At 39.6% G+C, this 23,006-nt stretch overlaps 2 protein-coding genes across 3 annotated transcripts; both read right to left on the reverse strand.

The window, feature by feature from the left end:
* Nucleotides 1-125: 125 nt before the first annotated feature.
* stag2a (STAG2 cohesin complex component a) lies at nucleotides 126-17,865 on the reverse strand. 2 transcript variants are annotated; one of them, XM_056409260.1, is made up of 34 exons: nucleotides 17,685-17,865; nucleotides 15,534-15,650; nucleotides 15,298-15,376; nucleotides 14,760-14,918; nucleotides 14,446-14,542; nucleotides 14,274-14,350; nucleotides 13,892-14,096; nucleotides 13,650-13,801; nucleotides 12,470-12,543; nucleotides 12,149-12,272; nucleotides 11,524-11,622; nucleotides 11,245-11,324; nucleotides 10,244-10,351; nucleotides 9,614-9,722; nucleotides 9,286-9,403; nucleotides 8,991-9,094; nucleotides 8,810-8,902; nucleotides 8,635-8,724; nucleotides 8,342-8,545; nucleotides 8,161-8,231; nucleotides 7,894-7,981; nucleotides 7,036-7,116; nucleotides 6,561-6,653; nucleotides 6,276-6,450; nucleotides 6,028-6,167; nucleotides 5,843-5,944; nucleotides 5,530-5,678; nucleotides 5,282-5,410; nucleotides 4,964-5,169; nucleotides 4,150-4,387; nucleotides 3,899-4,009; nucleotides 3,620-3,746; nucleotides 2,547-2,624; nucleotides 126-2,153 (listed from the first exon to the last, which is right to left on the reverse strand). In XM_056409260.1, exons 2-34 carry the CDS (start codon nucleotides 15,575-15,577, stop codon nucleotides 2,130-2,132), a joined length of 3,828 nt encoding a protein of 1,275 aa, XP_056265235.1. In that variant the 5' UTR covers nucleotides 15,578-15,650; nucleotides 17,685-17,865; the 3' UTR covers nucleotides 126-2,129. The 2 variants fall into 2 exon arrangements, with proteins under 2 accessions (XP_056265235.1, XP_056265227.1); XM_056409252.1 differs by having other exon boundaries at nucleotides 4,150-4,390.
* Nucleotides 17,866-19,209: 1,344 nt separating this feature from the next.
* On the reverse strand, nucleotides 19,210-20,781 carry epd (ependymin). Its single transcript, XM_056411094.1, has 6 exons — nucleotides 20,664-20,781; nucleotides 20,484-20,515; nucleotides 20,231-20,368; nucleotides 19,954-20,140; nucleotides 19,780-19,861; nucleotides 19,210-19,656 (listed from the first exon to the last, which is right to left on the reverse strand). Exons 1-6 carry the CDS (start codon nucleotides 20,737-20,739, stop codon nucleotides 19,530-19,532), a joined length of 642 nt encoding a protein of 213 aa, XP_056267069.1. The 5' UTR covers nucleotides 20,740-20,781; the 3' UTR covers nucleotides 19,210-19,529.
* Between the last annotated feature and the right edge of the window lie 2,225 nt (nucleotides 20,782-23,006).

Consider the following 23,006-nt stretch of genomic DNA (forward strand, 5'->3'; position numbering starts at 1 on the left):
TTGGAAGGATCACACAGTCGCCAAGGATTTATAGGTTTGTGGTAACGTTATATCTTTAGACGTTTATACAAATATCAACTAATGCAATATATATACAAATATCAAAGAATGCAATGAGACACACATAGAGTAAAAACGAAAATTTAATACACACAAATATTTAAATATGTCTTAACATATGCACATGTTCAGCAGTTCAATGCAAAACAGAAAAGATCCAAAATTATAGGTTAAATTTACTGGCAATTCTAAGATGCATGTTTCTCACCTGCCTAATTGAATAGTCAGTGTGTGTATGGTCATGTTTAAAACTATATGATTGCTTTCACCACATTATAGTGAGAATCTGAGGAAATAAGGGATTTGTATTTAACTACAATATGACTACACCATTTCCCATAAAATCGGAATCTGCCAACCAGGCCAATACACATAGGTAAAGACATATCACAGCAATCCATTGAAAGACAAACAATACCAAATCATCTATGTGTATACTTGAAAAGTAGTAGGTTAACTTAAAACAAGTTACATTCTACTTAAGCTTTCCCTAAATTTCAAGCAAACGGAAACTGCAAATATTAAATGATCACAGATTCACAATATATTACACATCTGTAATTGTATAATATACAATTCTGATACTATGATTGTTGACTAAAGAATTCTAAAACTTTGTAATTTGGAATATCTCTAACTCTTATACACGCAACAGTGGCTCATCAAATTGGCTTTTTGAAAGAATCCCCTGCACACTGGCCAAATGAAAGAAAAAAAACAATACACACCATTTGCAACCATTTAAAAATCTCTTTTAAATATTGCAACAATGGCGTGTCTTTGTTACCAGATATTATTAGATACTTTACAGTAGAACAAAAATATTCAAGATATAGGAGAGATTACATGTTTAAGATCGAGTCAGAATGTATCTATGACTGAATGCTCCCAATATTAAAAAATAGTTTTATATGCAGCCATCAATTTGTCAAATTATTAAATTGAGCGATGCATTATCTTTGCACCCATTTGTTATAGAGATCAAAAGAAAATTACAAACATCTGGCCATATCTACACTAACATAATAGTTTTCATTAAAAAGTATTATTTCAGCAACTATGTGAAGTAACATGATTATAAACCATTCATTTACACTTGATTGTCATTACAAAATATCTATAAATCAAAGTCATCTATAAAGTATAAAAGCAGGACACATACATTTCAAAAAAATACCATCACAAAGAAATCTGAGAATGTCGTATATCATTTTCTGGCAAGGCCTTTGAACAGTATGAGACGCCAGTTTACATTATACCTTACTGTGTACATGTTTTCATATATGGCTACATGCCATGCCAAAGTCTACCGTTTAGAAATACTGGCGGTAAACACAATATCACCGACACCTTTACAATGTATCGCAGTCCAATTAAATAGCCCTGCAATGAATGCTGTATTTATAAAGCTTATGATGTTCAATGTATGTTTAGTTTGTGTCAAAGGCATTGATTGGAGCCTATGATCATTTAAAAAAAAATATGGCTGTAAAATGACCATAGACTTGAATCAATACCTCCGTAACAAAGTGCAGGGTCATTATAGTACTCAACAACTGAACGCAACAAGCATCACAAAGGTAGTATTATTTTTGCAGGGTTATTATATTTTGTTCAGCTTGTGCCCATAAAATCGTATTCACCACTCCTGTATATTGGCCATTATGTATTTACATCCGACATTTCTTTGTCTACTGAATGAACAAGATTGGTGTATGTGTAAATATTATTAATTTGAATTTGAGTCTGCTATTGTTCCCTCACCATGCACCTGCCACACAATGTCAGACTGCTTCACCTTAGTGAGATAAGATAACACCAAGTCGGTTTCGGGGTAACTGAACAAAAACATAAACATTTCTGCTGCAGTGTGACAAAAGACCTGTGTGTGAAAATATCAGAATCAAATTAAAATCAAGCTCTCACTTGAGTTTTAACAAAGTGTTAAAGAGGCAAACATTGGTGTCTCACAAATCATTTATAGCAGTCCATTTCTCTCCATTCTGATTTCCACAGTCCATTTTTATCCTCCAATGATTCTGACAACATTTTCCTTGATGCAATTTGTTTTAGAACATGGAAACATTGAGAACCTAAAAACACAAAAATAAATTGTTTAGGAAATCCACAATCTTAAAAATAGGACAACAAAGTTCTGGCACATAATTTATAGCCTTGGAAGATTTTCTTTCAAGACAGAATATTGTTAAGACATTCATAAATTAATATCAACTGTGTTTTAATTGTATTCATATGGGATTATATAGGATTGAGAAAGAACAGTATAGACTTTTCTAAGGAAATTTGATACTCCCAACTTGTATATAATACATTATAGTCATTATTATCCTTAAATATAATTCATGTTCATACAAAAACGTTACCTGAAGAAAACAGGCCTACAAATCATGAACACTCACATTGACCTCTTCCATAAAAAAAAGCAGACAAGTAAAAAGGCACTATAAGAAGTTAATAATCCTTACTGAATCATCCATGATGGAAGATGGATCAAAGTAGTCCGGCTTTAGTTCAGATCTTTCTCTGCGATTCTTTGATGCTGGCTGAAAAATAACAACTCAGTCAGAACAATGCTCCACAAAATGTAATGTAAGACACTAAAATCCTTTTTTTAATCTTCAAATAGAGAACAAAAGCAATCAAATCTGACAATTATAAGATTGTGCAAACTCTAATATTTGGCACTGCAGGGAAGCAACACCTTTCTTTATTTGGAAGAAACTTGCTGAGAAACTTTGCTCCCAATAAAGCATGACTGGGTCCTACAGTAAATATTTACCCAGGAACCGGCACTTTCTCTTTTTGTGGTCCCAGGAATGCACATGAACAGTGATTATATTGTGGCTATAAAAGGCTACAATCAAAAACATATCAATTGACAATGTGAAAACAATGACAATCTGAAATGGTTCACTTAATGGAGCCTTACAGCGGGTTTCGGCAGAATGTTTAGCTTTCCGGCCCACACGTTTACTGTTTTCACTTTCACGGCTCACATAAAGTAGATTCCAGCCGCAGCAAGCGGCTGTTTTGAGAGAAAACGTTCTTGTAACTAATTGTACACTAGCTGGCCACCACCATACACAGTTAGTGACTAGCTAATGAAAAAAGTGGCGCATTTAGCAGCTAAACAGTCATATAATTCCCTCAGGAGTCGGCAGAGACCAAAACAGTGCTAAAATCACAGTGAATATTGGACTTGCATTCACTGTGTGGACACATATACAACTCCAAATGAATAATGATGCTGCTCCGCGACGGCTGTATGTGTAACTAAGCAGCTGTTTGCCAAGTTCGCTAAACCAAAAGTTTAAACTTAATGGTTTATCAGTGATTATCACCACATCCTGTAAGCATTGCCAACCCTAATTAGAATTGACATTATTCAATTCAGTTTATTTGTATAGCCCAATTTCACAAATTACAAATTAGTCTCGGAGTGCTTTACAATCTGTACACATAGACATCCCTGCCCCAAAACCTCACATCGGATCAGGAAAAACTCCCAAATAACCCTGTTATTGTAGTGTTAAATTACCAAATCAATGTCCATTGTTTCGAAATCCATGCCCTCATTGATGTCCTCCAAGCGGTCCTCCGATGACATCATCACATCCTCCACTATTGGCTCCTCATCATCCTCCATGAGTCCTGAGCCTCGACGACTAAGGGGTACACAGACACTAGTTATGAGGCTGTGCTGTTTCACATACTGTCTATTGTCTCCATGTTATTAAAAAAAAAGCTGTTACATTTACCAGGTTTCCTTCACAATTCAAACCTATGTAATGTACTCTGAAAAGGAGTGGAAGCTTACATTTCCTGCTGCATGTGGTTCCTCATCTTGACATAGTGCATGCTAACTCGCTCTTGCTGCTGATGGGCCTCTGCTTGTTGTCTCTCTGTCAACATCCAAGTAACCTGGGTACTGTGGGTACAGTGTTCAGTATTTAACATGACTTCATAATACCCATTGTATAACAAACGTAGCGCAAGAAGCTGTAAACAGCAGCAACATTAAATATTAATTTCAAGGTAAGGTAAGGGTTGGGAAAGAGGTTTCCGTACTTGTAATCAATGGCAGTCTGGTGGTGATGGTGCGGCTGCTGCTGGAGAGGCACAGGCTGATGGGGCAGCTGCTCTGTTGGCATGGTGAATGCGGCAGTGTAGCTGTCCTCTGGCCTCATCTTCTTTGGATCACTCAGTACAGTAGAGCTGAGGTGGGGCGAATGCATCATGACTGGCGTCTGCACGTTCTGCTCGCGGTTCATCCAAACTGCATCACTGCTGCTGCAGCTGTTCTCTTCTACTATACAGGAGACATTAAGACATTATTAAATAATGTTCTTTAAAAAACTGAAATTATAAAAAGGAAGCATGTGGATACATGTTGCATACTGACTGACACACATTATTGAAATATACATGTATAACAATTCAAAGCCCCCCAAAAAACTTAATTTCCAGCTTTTACTGTGAATCTGCCTTTTAATTTGATTCAATATTACACCTCCCCGCCTTAGAATTAATTTGACGTTCAATGTTTAATGTCGGTGTTCTTTCGGTAGTCAACAAACAAACATAAAGTGCCTCACACTTAAACTTGGAAAACAATATTAATTCTAATAATTTTCTGGAGGTTTTAATTAATTGAACCCAAGGGTAAAATATGTTAGTAAATATAAAGGTAACAGGAGGGTGAAACATTGAATCGGGTCAAAATAACCCAGGGTGTAATATTGATTCGGGTCAAAATGACCCTAAGGCAACACAAGGGTTAATAAACAGGTAATCAAAAAATCAACTCTGTGTGGTGCAGATTATCTCATCTTGCATGTCAATTAAAAATAAATCTTGATCTACCAAAGTAAAATGTGCTCACCATCAGGTAATCTCCTTTTGCTTGCAGTGGATGACTTTGATTTCTTACTCCTGGTGGAACCTCGACTGCTGATCCCACTAATGACAGACATGGTGTCATCGTCCCCTCCCACCTGCAGGGAGTTCCTGTATGAGATGAGAGGCAGCCAGCAGTCGTCTCGCTGCAGCGCCATCTGAACCGTCATGAATCGCTCCAGGTACTTGTGACTGTCAACGGGTCAGAACACAAAGGTCAAAGTTAGGATCATCAGAGTTCCTCTTCAGCTCCAAGTTCAGCACAGACATAAACAATGGCACACGTCTTGCAGCTCACACTTACACTGTTCTCCTGTCCTGATGAATTAGTTTGCTGGAGAACTCGCTCAGGATATCTAAAAAGGCTAGATTGAGAGGTGGACTCCCCTGTCCTTGGGGACTAGGCTCCTTAAAAGCAAACTCAATCCCATCCCTAAAATACAGAGGGAAATAAGAATTTGCCATGCTCATGAAAACACAGATGTCACTGTAATATCTGCGTTGCATGCAATGCTGTAAATCACAGGATCTTGGCTCAGGACTGCTACTTACTTATGTAACATGGCAATAGCATCCCTGGTCTTTATCTGATCCAAGCCAAAAGTCAATGAGAAGCGTCGGGAAAGCTCTTTAATGCCACAGAAGGCTGACGTTGAGCGGTCGACATTAAAGCCAAGTTCAGACAGCATCTCATTGAATAGCTACAGAAGAAAACAACAGATATACATTTATTTCCACGTTCGTTTACATGTGTTTTCACATACTGTGGGAGATTTGTTGGCATCTATTAATATACATACATAGAAATATATAAAAATGAAAAAAGACAAATGATCTAAATTCCTCATTGGGCAAAGACTCTTACCATTTGCAGGCTCAAGACGAGTGTCTTTGCACATTGTACTTTGTCAATCTGTCTCGTTTTACTCAACGTTTCCTTGATGATATCTCCATAGTCATTGTAATACTAAGAGAGAGAGGAAATACTGGTAAGAAGAGCAGGGAAAGAGGAATTAATGTTAAATGATTTAAAAAGGTCTTTCAACATACCCTCATATACTGTTTGAATACATCTGCTCCGGTGTTCATTTCCACCACATTGTAAATGATTAATTTGCAATAGGCAGCTAACAGGTTTCTTCGCTTGTGCAGAGCCTCAATTTTACTGGCTTCATCATCCTGCTGTCCGTCTGGAAAATACAAAAGAATACCAATTTAAAAATATATATTATTAGAAGTCCACGCCCCCTTACTTTTCAAATGTGCGGTTGGTTGACACACTGGTGACACACTCTGACCTGTGCTGTTGTTGTCCTCATCCTGATCAATGAACACTTGATCCAGAATGAAGTTGAGCAGCTCTGCCTGCAAAGAAGAATCTGGTGTATAGACAAGAGGCTCCAGTTGTTCCCGGCCTGAAGACATCATTTGGTGACTGAAGATCAATAGCAGATCACATAGTATGGTGAAGGCCTGGAATAAACACAACACTTCAGCATTTATGATCCTTTTCAAGTGGTAATGAAGAATGGCCATGAAAAAAAGTCAGCAATGAGAGAACAGTCCCATCGGCATAACCCCACCTGTACTTTCACTGCGTTGTTGACGCTGTTTAAGTAACGCTGACACATTAAGCAAAAAGCTCTCATTTGCTTTCTCAAGGTCACCATATCACCCTAAAAAGGAGCAAACGTTCAGTTAGTAGTCAAAAAACAACTTATGTACAGTGAATCAGTATCATAGTTTAAACTACCGGTAGTTTAATACTTATTGAAACATTTAGCTGTCAATTAATGCCAAAATCAGTCTTTGAGAATAGTAATAGCTTTCTTTGTACATGTTGTAAGAACGGTGGGAAGATGTGTAAAAGTACTTTTAAACTCAATGTACCTGGCTAATGGCTATTTACTATTGTGCCCATTAGAAGGTAAACTACTTTCAAACTGACTGGGAAAGTGGAGACTGAAATGAATGCATAGGAATGTGTTGTTTTCTTACACCTTTTCTTATTTTGCCAAGAATAACAAAAAAGTGTGCCATAGACCGATATGTAAATACCTTTAATGAACTGCCATCTGAAACCTTGCCGAGATGCCACAGGATGATGTAATGTGTGCACTGCATTGCATGAATCACGATCTGTGGTAAGGGAGGCAAGCAGATCAGATCAGCCATGCTATTCCACACAGACGTGCATTTACATGCTCGTAAAGTAATACGGTTACGCACGTAATCAGAGAACACATTTAAACCCACTGTACAACCCCACCTCAACCTTACTGCATGTTTATTTTCACTGTATTAGTTACAGAAGCCGCATCCTCACCACACGAATGTGTGGGGAAATTACCAAATCGGAATAACATGGTGGAGGGAGATGAACTTATTTGGACTTGTAGAGGCTACTCTGTGTTAGATTCAGTGACGGTCGGACTTTTGATGGAATGGTCCTAAATACGGCAATGCATTGCTCCATGTAATTATATCTTCTTCTCTTCCATTAGTTTCCCTGTCTATGCTTTTTTTCATGTTTAAAGTAAATATGGAAACCTGTTATCCAAATACATGGAACATATTTTTATAATCTCCTACTCTGATTACAGAAGCCAAGTTACTTGTTGACACGATGTTTAAGAAATCAGCATACTTGAGGAAGGCGAGTGTAACCTGGATACTTCAAAGTGAGCATCATTTCTATTGACTCTCAGCAGCTCTCAACATGGCGGCACCAGAGCCGGTGGGTCGTAGCTGATGGTGCCAACAGCACGAACAGTACAAGGTACCGCAAACGTGCCAACAGTGTTTACCTGAAGGGGGACCCGAGGGTGGCTTGCTACGTTTTCGTATCAATACTGTTTATTGATGCGTAAGCATTTTGGGGAAGTGACTTACAAAGTCAGAGAAGACTGTTGTTACCTGTTCCGGCATGTCCCCGTTCTGCAGACCTGTGTTCAGTAGTTTGTAAATGCTGGTGAAGAGATCCCACTTAGAGAGGTCATGTGCACTGGAAGCAAAAAGAATGCAAATTATAAAGAATACATGAAAACATTCATGCAAATATCATTATTCTCATCTTACCACATAAAAGAAAACCAAAATTATAAAGTATTGCTTGAAATTATAAAACTAAATAGTATAATAACAATAAATTGAAACCATAATAAAAAATGTAAATTGCTCTACTTGTGGAAAGCGCTGATCTTCTTGAGTGTAGATAGAACCTGGTAGGTATCATCTTCATCTGGTTCTTCACCCTGACAAACGAGAGCTCAAACCGGTCAAATCCTGGATATTCACCCTCGTCTCTCCAACTGTGGACATGTTTTAAAACATTCCACTCAAAGAAACATCCCGAGGCACCCACCTCTTGCAGGAAGTCCTCCAGGAGTGAATTGAACTTGTCGACAAGCTCATCGAGGAGCTGAGAGCGAGCGATGTCCACGCGGTTAAAGATGGTGAACTCTTCGTTGCAGAGGGAGTGGTAGGTGGTCGAGCTGGCCTCCAGGACCTCCGCGTCTGTGTGCTTATCCTGGACCTCCCAGATTTGCCGCAACAAGGCATCCAAATGCTTAATGAGAACATAGAAGCACAAAACAGGGTTTAACTGACACTGCATGCAATTTGCATTATCAAGAACAAATGTAAAAATGTACAAACCTTTTCTAACCGGCCAGTTGTGTAGATGTCCAGATCAAAGTACTTTGGTATTTGTAGCAAATTGGTCACCTTATCAATATCAACGCAGTACTGTAACGAGAAAAGAGAAAGCCTTTATGTTGAATGCTTACGAATCAAACCCCTGTTGACTGTCGCGCCGAACAAAAGTAATCACCTTTGCCAATAACAGAGGCAATGCAACCGCAAACATCTCGGTGATCCGTGTCCGATCATCCAGCTGTGTTTTCTTCTCCTTTGCACTCAGGACCTTTTCCGTACACAAAAAAACAAACAATAACACAAAATCATTCAAGAACCACGGCTAATTCATTCGAGCACGATGACCAGACACTTACCTTTTTCCCTGAGCCTCTGCCGACTGGAGGGTGGCATTCACAAGCCTGCCGGATGGCACAGAGCATGATCTCCACCAAAGCCGTTTCCTGACGATCCGTCAGGGCTAAAGATGGCAGACGCAGAGATTTAATGACAATGTCATGAAAAAAAGAACTGAGTACCACTTGAAAAATAAATAGAAAAAGAAAAAAAGAGTAGGAAGAAATACATTTATGTCTTTTCAGATAGATTCCTGTTCCTCATACCGGAACTGAACATTTGAGCCAGTAATTGTCTTAAAGAGTGGATCTTTACCCTCTTCCCCTGACGCAGGCTCATCCAGCAGCAGGCTGATCATAGACTCCCAGTCCTTCAGGAGCTCTGACCCACACTCCCACAAGCTATCCACCAAGTAGGCCCCATGTTCATGGAGCTGTGAAACATCAAATGGTGAAATGTCATTTGATCAAATTCAAACCTAATGAAACTAGGTTGATTTGTTTCAAACCATCAGTTTAATACAAATAATTGGAAATATTGTATCGCATCCAAAACTAAAAACAAGATTAACAGATTTGTTAAAATGGACATTTTTATTACAATGAGGTTAACATCCAGAAGTAAAAGACAAAGGCCTGCTTACCTCGCTCTCTAAGAAGAAGAAGACAGTAGTCTTGATGAGACTGCCATTGAGGCTCTGCCGGCCCCTCCTGGGTAATCCCTCGTCCTCAGGACCTCGATGGCTGAAGAGCCTTCAATCAGCACAATATCAAAGGCTGTTAAAAATGTCTGGTGAAGACAGGTGCAATAAGCACCGGCTCTGCCTACAGCCCCACTGGAGAAGCTACATGCTGGGGCTAAAATGGCGTGTCACACACATAAAGACCAGGAGTCACATATTAACATATTTCACAGGATTTCCCCTATTTAAGTAGCGGTTTTCATGCTTCTTAATCATAAAGCTTCAAGTTAGATGTACATTCCACATGTATTTTTCTATTTGATTTCTATAGTTACATATTGTCTATATTGATGGATTCAACATAAAATTATTATAACACATTATTGTTTACTTTAATACATCTAATGTAGGCTCACACAGTTGGCAGATACAACAACTCTTTGCACTTGTGTTTTTGCTGTAAACCCAGATGACCGGAAGCCAAGGGGACTCAAAGCTGACGACAAACCGGCTTCTCACGTGTTGATGAAAACCCTGTCCGAGGACAGTTGTTATTTTTACAGGTTTCAAAAGATACAACGAAACACTTACTTCTTAAACAGAAATTCTCCTGCTGAAACAGCGATGGGTCGATGTGCGGAGTAAACCAGATGATACACACTCTCACAGTCCTCTGCTGTCAGGATCTCATCACTACTCCTGTTAGACGACATGCAGACATTCTTAGTCAGAAAGGCCAGTTTAATCTATCAAAGATGAACATTTAGATATTTACTTAAAAGGAAAATGTGTGAAATAGTTTATTTAAACATTATCATAGAAATACGATTATTAAATCTAATGAGATGTGATCAAATTATTTTCATTTAATACTTAAGTAACCGTAGCAATAAACAGAAATGATGACTGAGCAGTAATGAATCAGGGTAATGTCTCTTTGAGCATTATATATATATATATATATATATATATATATTGTGGCATCACAAGGGGCCAGGTAGTGGAGGGACGCTACATTCCCACTCAAGTACAGCGACCACATGTCAAAATGGCTACTTGGGCGGAAACTACAGCTCCCAGACTGCCTCACCACTCACCCAGCTGCAGGTGTTTAGGACAGCTAATTGAGGGCTGGGAAGCTTAAGAGGAGACAGAGGGGAGAGCGGAAGGAGGGAAGGAGCTGGACAAGCCAGGAGTGAAAGGGCCTCCAGGATGAAGACAAGCCCAAGCGGACGAACAAAAAGAGGACTTTGTTAAGCGGACTTTGCTTAAGATAAGTTTTTTGTTTAAGGAACCTTTTTCTCCCCCGGGACGCTTTTTGTTGAGGAATGGACTTTTTTATTTTGTTTGAATGAATAAACCTTCCTGTTCATTTTAAACCTTACCATTTTGCCTGTTTTTACTCCTCCCTTGCACTGCCCCACCCTAGACGGCACTAGGGGCAGCCCGTGACGTGACAATACATATATATATTTCTTTCTTTTTTATCCAGTTGACTTTATGAGTATTATGTCTTTAGAGTCACATTCTAAGATTTCATAAGACAAGAACACATGCAGATCATTCCTATTCAAGGAGGGAAGGTTACTCACTGCAACACAAGTGTCAGAAGTTTGATGGCTTGAACTGCAACATCGTATTCTTTGTCCAGAGTCATAGAAACAATCCGGTCCTGTCAACGAGAGCAGCTTCATGTTTGAGATGCAGTTTCTTAGCCAGACAATCTCCATAACATGAGCGGCCGCATCATGAACGGTATACTGATGTCAAAATGACGTTAGCGTTCTTTAGTTATCGGCAGATAAAGACACACTAGTGAAAAGGCTGTGACACATTTCAATGATGCTGAAGTTATGCAACTGCTGGCTTACCTTGAAGCGACTTGTGAAGAGCTCCAGTCGAGCGCTGAGCTCTTGGCTGTGGAACAGGCCTTGTAGGGCACCCAGGCACTTCAGTCGCACCTCACCTTGCTGGAATCACAGTAGAAAAACAGAACTTATTAACCATATTTGAATTCAGGCGTTATTTTGCCTTTACCCCGAAGCTGTATATTATTATGCACCCTTTTAGACTGGATATAAAGATGATATGGACTCCATAACATTTAGTACTCCAACACTCAAGGGTTTTGCTAGTCTTATCCTGATGTGGAAGCAGTTCTCTTCATGATTTAAATCATTAAAACATCATATGTCTTAAATTTACCCTAAAACATCAATTGAGCACAAGCACCGAGCAGAGCGCTGCAATAATTGAATACGAAGAAAAAACAGGAACGTTTTTTGATGTTACTGGTAAATGAAAATATAATACTACAAGTCACTGCTTTTTACAGCAAACATCTTCCAGCAAAGAGGACTACACATGGCTTGTAATGTGAAATGACTGCAGAAACGCTTGTTATTAGGATTGGTTTATGTGATTCACACTGAAGTTAGAAGTTTATCTAAATTTAGGTTAATTTTGTCTAAAAACAGTGTCTGTCTGTTAGCTCACCTTGTCATGCATTGTCCAGCCAACATACTTCAGGTAACTGTCATTGAGGAAGGCGTCACTATACAACTTCATCCACACTCCAATCTCCTCAATACAAATAGCTCGGATTTCAGCAATGGCATCACTGGAAAAAAAACACAAGAATAGATTAAATTCAGTCAATAATATATTATAACATGTCTTTGTGTTAACACAATTTTTCTGACTAAACTAAAATCATATGAACTCAAATTAGTGTTGACATTATTTTCACACTAGAGGGCGCCAAAAAGCCAACAATGAACATTGAAATGTCCCTGCTGCAATCATGGATTCACATACCGATATCTGTGAACAAACACTCCTTTGAAAATTGCATTCATCATGTTTTCAATTTCATCTTGGTTTTCTTGAAGCTGAAAGATAGAGAAAGACATACATTTAAAATAATTTGCATGAAAACAACAAAAACAAAAGACCCGTGTTCAAACCTCAAACAACTAATAAATAAGACATTAGAAGTCATTTTAGCTTTGATAAAGAGCAAGGTTGGTATTACACTACTTTCTTATTTTCAACATAATTCACACTACGTTAAACATCGGTCATCACAGAGATATTTAGACAGGATGATGTCATGGCCGACAGTCGGGAATGAGACAGCACCCTGTGAGTAAGACGATTTTATACTACTGAAAAATATAAGTTGATCACAAAATTATAGTGTGTCTTACTTATATATTTAATTTTAGCTGAAGCTGGATTACGGGACTTTGAGAAATAAATGAGCGTTCCCTAGATTCAAGCCCCTGCCAAACAAAAGTTTGGTCCTGTCGGTTTAATTGTCCAAATGCATTCAGATCAAGGCATTATGATTTTAAATGTTGTTTTCCCTGTGCAGTAAAGCAGACTGTACTTGACCGGTCTAGACCACATGGACATTTTGTTCAAATCTAAGAGAAAATTATAACTGTAAAATGTGTAAATGCCACAATTTCTCTTAAATCACTCATACAGGCCACAAAATAAATGAATGTTTGTACAAATGGCTCATGCATGAGATCCACTATAAATTAACGTAGCATCTAACCAGTTTTTGCAAAGTGCATAAAAATAGATATAAAAAGGTAAACAAATTTACAGATTCAACAATAAATGTATAAATGTGCACTGGGAAAGAATGCAGCTATAATATGTCAATATGTTAATTGAAATATGAATGTTTACAGTTAATTAAAATTCCTCCTGTGCAGAGGTTGGTTTATAGCATTTTGCCGGTAACATTTGTGCCTTCTTCACAGGATATTGTGCATGTAAGCCCACGGGCATTTCTGAGAATACTGCAACAAAAAGCCCGTTGAGCATAAACGCCTTCGTGTGTGTGCTCATATGTTGCGTGCCATCTGTGGGGTCCCGTGGCACGGAACCTCTCTCGAATATAAACAACGCTTTACTGTGACAGTGTTTGGAGTGATAGTGATAGTGTATTTGCGAGTGTTAGACAACTTGTATTTGTCATCACCTCTTTACGCTTCAGTAACAGGTTTTCCAGCCGATCGTTGGCCCTCTTTGCGAGGACCTTGTTCCTCTCCGCCTCGTACTGCCTCTGCGTGTTGTCCATATTGATGCTCAGGTTGAGAGCAACATTCACCAAGGCCGTCATCAACTTCATGGCTGCAGAAAACCACAAAATTAAGAAACACGCCTGAAGAAATCAGAGTGTGCATGGAGCAGAAATGCAGAACCGTTAAGACTAAAACTGACCTGCCAGTGTGCTTGTATGTCTAAACGCCCTGACCTGCGAGTCAGACAGGCCGGTGAGCAGGGAGATGACTGTGTCCATCATATACTCGTCGTAGATGATGCTGTACTGACACTGACGAACCAGTACCGCAATAAAGTCACAGAAGTTGATCCTGAATTTCTTCCACTGTGGTCCTGACATAGTAAATGGATAGTCACCGCCATCCTGTTTGATGACATCAGAGAGAGGACAAGATTTAAGTCGGGAGGATCACATTTGTTTCAAACTGTTCACGTCCCTTAATGTCTGCCTTTGTGCCGTTATCTGGATTCATGGATTGATTGATTCTCTCATTTAAGTATCAGGTTAAGTAACTGCATGTAAAAACACAGCCTGCGTCACCTCATCAAACTCCTCGGTCATTTTGCGGATGATTTCGGAGTTCTGCATATTTCTGAACATCTCTCCACTCACAGCACCTGCGTGAGGAATCACACAACGGCAGTCAAGTTCAGCATTTTAATTTGCTTTTAGGCACCTGACTTGCTGCGTGTTCATAGAGATCATGTCAGACCTTTACAGCCAGAGCACTGAATGAAGAAGTTGATTAACTCCAGGAGAGCATGGTCCCTGTCTTGTTTGTATGCCTCGATCCAGTCATCAACAACAGACTAGAAAAAAAAGAAACAATCATGACTGATGGCAAATACAACTTTTAAAAAATAGCGCTGCACGTTCAGGATGACGAATACAATTGCTCCTACACAATTTATTCCCAAAACTGGAACCCACAGCTACCACACCAATCAAAAATATGTTCACCATAGAAGAATACGAAGAGGCCATAACACAAAACATAATCTCTTCACCACAGTAGTGTGTACCCACCTGTGTGGCACTCTTCCCCATTTTAACCACCTCGAACAGGGTCATGTTCTCCATCCCATTCTCCTGATGATGGCCATTCACCCGGCCAAGACCGGCGGCCCTTCCTGTTCCTCCACCTTTGGCCTTGTCTCCAGGCGCCTTCTTCCCTTTCTTGGCTGCCTGTAGTGGAGAAAAGTGTTAAATGGAAAATTAAAGTGTTTTATTGTGTTGAGTATCTTAACTCAGAGAACAGTGCGTGTGTAGACTGAACAGCGTATCAGGTTACTGGGAATTAAAAAGCTGTCCCAGTGTGGGACTAACTCACATTACAGACGTTTCATGTGGACAGTGATGTGGCATTAACTTGTTTTCTGATTAAACACAGCTTCAGAGTAACACCACACTGTTTCTACCCTGTTTTAGTCCTATGATGTACTGGGAACCAGTCCAGAATGTTTCATTGCATCCCACCCAATGCATGATGCGATTGGCTCTATCAATTACACATGGACAGATAGGAAAAATAAATGAATGAAGATCAAAGGTTCTCAAAACATACCATGCCCCTTCCCGTCTTTGCATTTTTGCCATCAGGATCCTCAAGGTCAGTATCAGAAGACAACTGAGAGTCAGCCTCTCTGTGCACAACAGATGAAGTCATTACTAACACAAAACAGGCTTCAAACATAACGGTGAAGTTCAGAGAGATAACATCACAGTGAACATGCCTGCATACAATCAAACAAACACAAATTCAAAGACATGGGAAATTTGATAATGTGACGCAGTGCTTACTGAGCAAAGTGAAACTCTGTGTGCAAATCCTGCGCTGCTATCATTTCTTTAACATTTTCTGTATCTGCTAAGTGGTACGACTACTGCTCTGGACCCCAAGCAACCAGGTGTCTGCGCCTGGAAAAAGAGACAAATGAGAAAGGTTTGTTGATGAATGAGGACATTGACCCTGACAAATCACAGTATATCTGCTATAGATCTGTTTCAAGAGCACATGTAATGCTGAAAGCCAGAAATGAAGCCGTCTGTTTCTCTTGTCACAAAGGGCTGAAGATGCTCCAGCCTGGCAGCGCATCACTCCAACACCGAGTTCACATGGAACAGCAAACTGGCTACTGAGGAAAAAATGGAATCTAAGTGACTGATTTTCCTCCATTCATGCAGTAGATTGTGACATTTAGATCAACTCCTCACTGCTTTTGTCACACACAAAAAAACATCTGGAAATGTCACCCTGGGGTCTGAGGAAAACCATTTTTCAATATTTTCTGACATTATTAGACAAAAATGTAATCATCTCAACTGAAGAAGAAAACAATCATTAGATGCAGCCCTACTTTAATTGCACATCTTGTTTAGAGCTCTCCTCAACAACCACGCTTTAGTTTCGGCCTTACTGAGGGTGCTTCCCTTAGTCATAGCAGACTCCCATTAAAATGTTGACTCACTACATCCTGCCTTTTATTTCTAACTGTGCTGATAATTCGGAGCTTGAATATCAGTTGTGTATATTTATTCAGAAACTGAGCAGTTGTAAATACTCAAAACATATTTCATTATCATTTACAAAGTTATTGTTTACTTTGTTGCTTTATAATCTGGTGCTGAATCAAATCAATTAGTAAATTAACATTTTGATGATTGGTGTAACTTTTTTCAGCCATTCATCGAATGAAAGTACTAAATGCGTGGTAGTTAATACATGACATATATGATGATTGTATGTATGTTAAATACTTGATGCATGTTTTACTTAATTTATATAATTGTTAGTTACTGTCTGGGTTAATTGTTTTCTCAGATTCTGTACAGGGGCATAGACAATTTTAATGAAGCACAATTATATGTGAGGACTGAGGAGAAATATGTGTGAGAGTATTTGCAGCTGAGCAGTGACATTGTATTTGATGACCAGCCTTTTTCTTTCCTGGTCTTAATAATGATACATAAGGGACCAGGGATATTCAACTGTGATGATTGTGTGTAGTGTTTAACTTGGTAGCCACACTGACAGGCAGGTAAAGTGTCGTATTCCTCTGCGGTTAGACACTTTATTCACCTCTTAAATTGCACACAATTTCTAAAGAGCTAGACAGGTAACGAGCTGTTATTCTGAAGGCAAAATTGGTCATTTACCATTTGCCAAGTAAGAGGTGAGTTATAGTCACTCATCGGGACAAATAACACAAGGGAAGCAGATGCTTCACAACACATAGATTTATCATTACAGCAGATGTTGTCTGAGAAGGGAAATTTGTAGGGGGGGGGGGGGGGGGTGACGAACAATCCCGGAATGCAACGGAAACATAACATGGATGTACTTCATCTGAAAAGATGACTTAGGACTCTTGAGCCCCCCGATTTAACGTCCGTTACTGTGTCGGACAAATAACAGATTCATAAACATTCACAGCATGTCGCAGCGACTCCAATGTCACTCTGAATGTGTTGCAAAGCAAGCTGATCCCAAGAACTATTGTGACACGCGCAGTTGTTAACCTCCGAAATTCAAACGCAACTACAGATGTTTCCGAAGATGGTGATTCCCTCTTTTCTCTTCTCCTCTCTCCGCTCCGCCGAGCAGCTAACCCGACTGCAATGCCCCCTGATACATTATCTAGTTAGCTGACTCGAGAGCCTCTCCTCTCCCACTTCATTGTAGGAGATCTAACGCGACATGTTCAGCCTCAAATCGCCTTCAGCGTTGCTAGCATCCCCGTTAGCTGCAGCAGGCTAACGGCTCCACGACTCAGCGCCAGCTGTGACTCGTCATCACCAATCACGCCATTTGTCGTTTGTATTTCTATGTACGTGGCTCCCGATATCACGAACCCAGGTGCTTGGTCAGCTCGCCATTATAGCAGCACCAATGACAAACTCCCTGGATGTCAACGTTAGCTGTCCGCCATTTTAAAACTTCACGTTACTTACCTCGTTTCAAATCAAAGACGGCCTGAGAACAAGCAATCCAAACGCGGCGGACTGTGCAGAGAGGGCGCTCGCGCTATTCTCCCGCGCAAACTGTCACTTCCCAGAGCTCGTGAATGATAGTTGTATGTGTTAGTTAACGGCAAAGCTCCTTGGTGGCTAACATAGCAAGGTACGGTTTGTGTTGTCGTTGTTATGCACGGAGCACACGCACCACCTGTCGGTGGCTCCGGGAACTGCTGGCGAGAGGGGCCGCGCCGTGTCAGTGCTTCGGACTCCTCCACCGTGGGGCCACAGCTCCACGAGCTCATTCACTCTGCTAGAAAACATCCACCTCGAGCAGCAACATTAGAGTCTTAAATTAATCTGCATGTCTTTGTTAGTGGAGAGGCTCTGTGACCTCCGAGGTTACACATGTATGTGTATTGCATGTAAATATGTATAAGCATGTTAATTTCTCCAGAATTTAAATTTTAAGGTTGTTAACCTTGAGTTGTGTGACAGGAGAAATACATATTCATGAAACATGCCTCCACCGTCACCGTTTATGACTCGGGAGAAGCATGAAGAGATCAAAGTACCTAGTTTTGACTTCCTCAGCCTCATACATTTAACGTCAAGGAGCAAGCTGCCTTCATGTTTCATCCATTCTGTCGGCTACTTCTATAGGCATATGTCATAAGTAGAAAAAATACCATGCAGCGAACAAGAGTAGTCTATACTGGTGACCAATATTAATGCATGCGTCAACATTATGAAAACTTGAGTCGGTTTGATAATTTGGGTAAATGTTTAAACAAGAGGAACAAATGGCCTCCACCTATAATGACCCCATCAAAAACATGCATGTTGTGCATGCAGGCGGGAATAATTGAGTAAAGCATGTGATGCAAACATATATCAACAAAAGCTCCCAATTGTATTTTTGTTTTGTAGTACACAAATCATTTTTGGTTGGTTTTTTTTAACCCCAAATATCAAGGTGAAGGCAATGAACATGATACTTCCATTTTATAACCTTATATTTTGTTTGCTTAGTTCTAGGCATCATGTCTGAACAGGACTGTCCTACAACTATTACTATTATGTTCATGTTGGTATTTGTAATATTCATACTGATATCAATTTATTGGACATTAATAATATTTGTTTCTTTTGTCAGACTTGAAGATGGTCACTTCTTCAAATTCAAACTTTGTTTTCGCTGATGTTGTGTATACAAGTTGCATTTCTCCAAAATTGTGTTTAAATAAATGACAAAAACCTAACTATCACTCACTGGATCTCTGGAGAGAAAGACATTTGATACACTGACTCCCCTTGAAGGATACTTCTAGTTGACAAGGAAAAGGTATAATTACATAGGGACCAAACCAATGGCCCCGGGGCCCCCTAGTGGATTAAGACAGCCTTGCAGCTCTGACATGGTTTGCTGTCGCTTAATTCAAAACCTGCTTTTTCAAAAGTTGTACAAAGTCCAAACAGTGAAGAAGGAAATAATCTCTGATTTAAAAAAAAATGAAGTCTCTTTACACCATTGACAGCTTTGACATTTTATTGTTCATTAATCCTAACTTACAGGTTTTGTAAGTAGTGCCAAATTGAAAAGCCACCAAACTGTTAGTAATTATGACTAATTCTACATCATATCTCTTCCCTTTACATCAACAGGATGATACATTCAACTACATATCTTCATAAGGGGGTGGAAGATGTGATGGGAACCGCTGTGAAGTAGTGCAGGGTCACACAAAAAGCTCAAGTCACACATGAAAAGCAGAGTAAAGTCTAAAGTTCTGGCAGGCCACACTTGTATAGGGGTCGGGTTTTCTGCCGGCGAGGTGTCATCTACTTGAACTCGTTGAGGAAGCTATTGACTGTCCCCTCAGGGGTCTCCTCCAGAGGCTGGGCCAGACAACAGGCGGGCACCGCGAGAAGATCCGGATCCTTGATCTCGATTTCTACCTCCGAGAGGCTGTGAGAAAGTGATGAAAAGATTTTTCCCGCACATTAATTTAAGTCTGTGCATCTTAACAGATGCTAGAAAGTCGTATTGATATACCTGGAGTGTTATATTCAAACAAAACAATTCACCAACCTGACAATGAATGATGAGGTCTCATGGAAGTACATTGTCCACACGGGCAAACACCCCATGGTGACAGACATGCAGTAGTGGCCTGAAAAAGAGAGTCGTAATTAATCACATATAAAAGCACATATTATAAATATTGTTACTATTTTACATGTTATTTTGTCATATTTCTCTCACCCTTCATGTCTGCCATTGCTCCTTTCCATACACTGACTTTTAGTCCCTCCCCTTCAATTGATGGACTCCCAGTGTTGACTGTTCTCATGAACGTGGCATCATCTGGGATATCTAAAGGATGCTGGGTGCAGTGCAGTGTTTTTTTCTCACAGCTCTGGTTTTTGCTGTCAATCTCATAGAATACGCCCTGCAGGATGTAGAGACGGATCCAGATGTCAAGGCGCAAAAAACAGCATTAAGTGATCTATGTTTTTTTTTTTATAAAGAAATCACCGACCTCATCGAATAACATCAGCAGATCCAAGCCCAGGGATGAGTTCGTGGGGTAGCTCTCGTTTGATCTGAACCGTAGTTTCTTGCCCATCGAATCATAAGTGAAGGCTCCGAATGCTTTCATGTCACCCTTCAGGGATATCTGCAGTTTCATTGAACAACAGGCATTCAGAGAGAAAGAGTTTAACGCTGGAATTTAAATTGCTATATTAAAAAAGTTACAGAAAAATTAATTGTCTTGTCTTTAAAAAACTCACCACACTCATGATTCCTGTCATATTGGGTGCATCTGAAAGAAAAGGTCAGTTAGGTTAATCTCACGCATGCAGGCAACGAACAACATGCTTTGACATTGGAAACATTTTCAAACCCAACAAGCGGTCGACTCAAAATCAGATAACAGGAAGAACCAAAATGATGGAGGTACAAATGCTTACGGCAAGGTTGATGGTGATCTGCAAGGGTGGCAGCAGTCATGCACAGGAAGACAGAGAGTGTAATAGCTGCGTACATTTTCCTGGTACAGAGGGAGTCACAGAATATAGGTGGAGATGGCAAAAGCAACTCTAAGTGCATCTACCTTTCAGTCAAGTTACTGCTGCTTTTATAGAGATCAACTCCGATGCAGTCAATAAGTATTACATAAAAGGTCCCAGGACTTCAAACACCAAGCTGTCTCAACAAATTAGACCCAGCTGGTGGTGACCCAATAAAACACATGTCTGACACTATCTTCTCTGTTGTGATTGTGCAGCTGTCCTCAGATGTGTGTGTGTGTGTGTGTGTGTGTGTGTGTGTGTGTGTGCATTGTTTATTTATGCCCCTTTCGTTCAAACGGGGACAATCATGGAAGTTCCAGGCTCTCGGAACCAGTGCATCTCTAAATCTTATCTCAATCTGTGATGAGTGATGCAGCTGATGAACAGTACTGTATGCATGCTGTACGTTCAAAGACGTTCAGAATACTTTGAGAAAAGGTTTGTGTCACTAATGTTTATTTTTTTACACAAACAAGTGGACCTGCCTTTTTGTATTTGAACTCTGCACCGTGAAGGTAAAACATCAAAGTTAATTCACAATAAAGTAAATACATTTCTCAGTCAAGGGGGACTTTAAATTTGATTTAAATTTGAATTTGTGGGGTCTTCATTTTACATTGAACATTTTATTTCATTACTTGTAATTTCCTTTTTGTCAGAAGAGTGTTCTCTCAGCTGAAACCTTCCTGCATGAACTTTAACCCTAAGCCTACTACACAGCTCAGGACATGTAGGCACGACCCAGGGCCTTAAGACTACTCTAATGGTCTGTATGGCTGGTTAGAGCTTCACTAGAAACCACAGGAAACGTGTTTTAATACTTGGATTATGTAGTAATTATTTACTGCTTTGGTAATTACTACTTGGGTAACTACTACGTGGGTTATGTAGTAATTAGGTGCTAATTAAGTAAGTAGCCCTTGATATTAAAACATACAATAGACATAGCATATGTATCAGATCATCCCAGAACTGTTTATTGCCAACACTACATATACAAGGAATTTAGCTCGGTGAATATATCTCAATAGTTAAAAAACAATATGAAGCTGTAAAATAGGCTGAAGAGTCTTGGCTTTCTAAAACAACCCCACTCCCCCTTTCTTTTCTGAAAGTGATCCAAACTAAATAGAAAGCCTGGGGAGTTTATACCAGGTCAAATGCACGAGCCGGATCAGAAATGTGTTGTTGCCACAACTATTTTTTGTCCAGCTGTCTTTTGTTCTTTTGCACAATGTCACAGTTGTGTTCGTGCTTTCAAACAAACAACCCGGTGCACTATGTCAGACAGGTTATAAACAGCAGTAACATATCCATATCTTATAATTCCTCTTCATATAATTCATAGGGTTATTTAGTAAATCTTTAACTAGATTTGTTACACAATATTAATCACCATTAGGATTTTTTTAAGCCTATGAAAGATTGCTTAATAACTTTTTCCATTACAGCAGATAAATAAATAAAATATAATAATAGTTAAATGACTATAAGCTGAATAAGAGAACTTGATGTCAGTGAAGCACCGGATACTGTTTGTTGGAGAAGTCTAAATATGGCAAAGAAATACAGAACAAAACTAAAAGGGATGCCTGTAACCACAAAGGAATGAGACTGGAATTAGACTGAGAATGAATTGTGTGCATCACAAGGGAATTTCGACATTACTGTATAAGGGAAATATGAGAGTGGGTTGCTGAAATGAGAGAAGCCCTTCTCCTCGTGCACCCATTCCCCTTTTACTGACCATAACAGGGCAGCTCAAGAAAACTCAGCATTTTCACTTTCTGAGCGTGTGTATGAACCGTGACTTACCCACTGACACAGACTGACGCATCACATAGTTTCGGGTGAAGTGTAGTGGTGGTTTACAGGAGGTCTTTTTGAAGTGTCTTTTTCGCAATGACAAATAATGAGCATATCAAATATTGCCATAATCCAGTGGAGATGGAATAGTGTATGATATAATGTATATTTTCTCATTATTAAAGGAGAGATAAGCTCAGTTAGTCCACATTGACATATTTGCCATTGAGAGCATTGGTCAAAAGAAGCTTTTAATCCATGAGAGCGGTCTGGAAGTCACTCACACAAAGCCAACTGTAATCTGGAGACGGCTTGGTTTGCAGTGGCATGCATTATGTATATTGTCGGCACAAAAACATTACAATGTTGAGGTGAACTGATTCTGAACTCAATTTGATTACTGAACTACTTTGCTATAATTTTTGCCCGACAGGT

The sequence above is a fragment of the Pseudoliparis swirei genome, chromosome 3, assembly GCF_029220125.1.
Source record: "Pseudoliparis swirei isolate HS2019 ecotype Mariana Trench chromosome 3, NWPU_hadal_v1, whole genome shotgun sequence".
Taxonomy (NCBI): domain Eukaryota; kingdom Metazoa; phylum Chordata; class Actinopteri; order Perciformes; family Liparidae; genus Pseudoliparis; species Pseudoliparis swirei.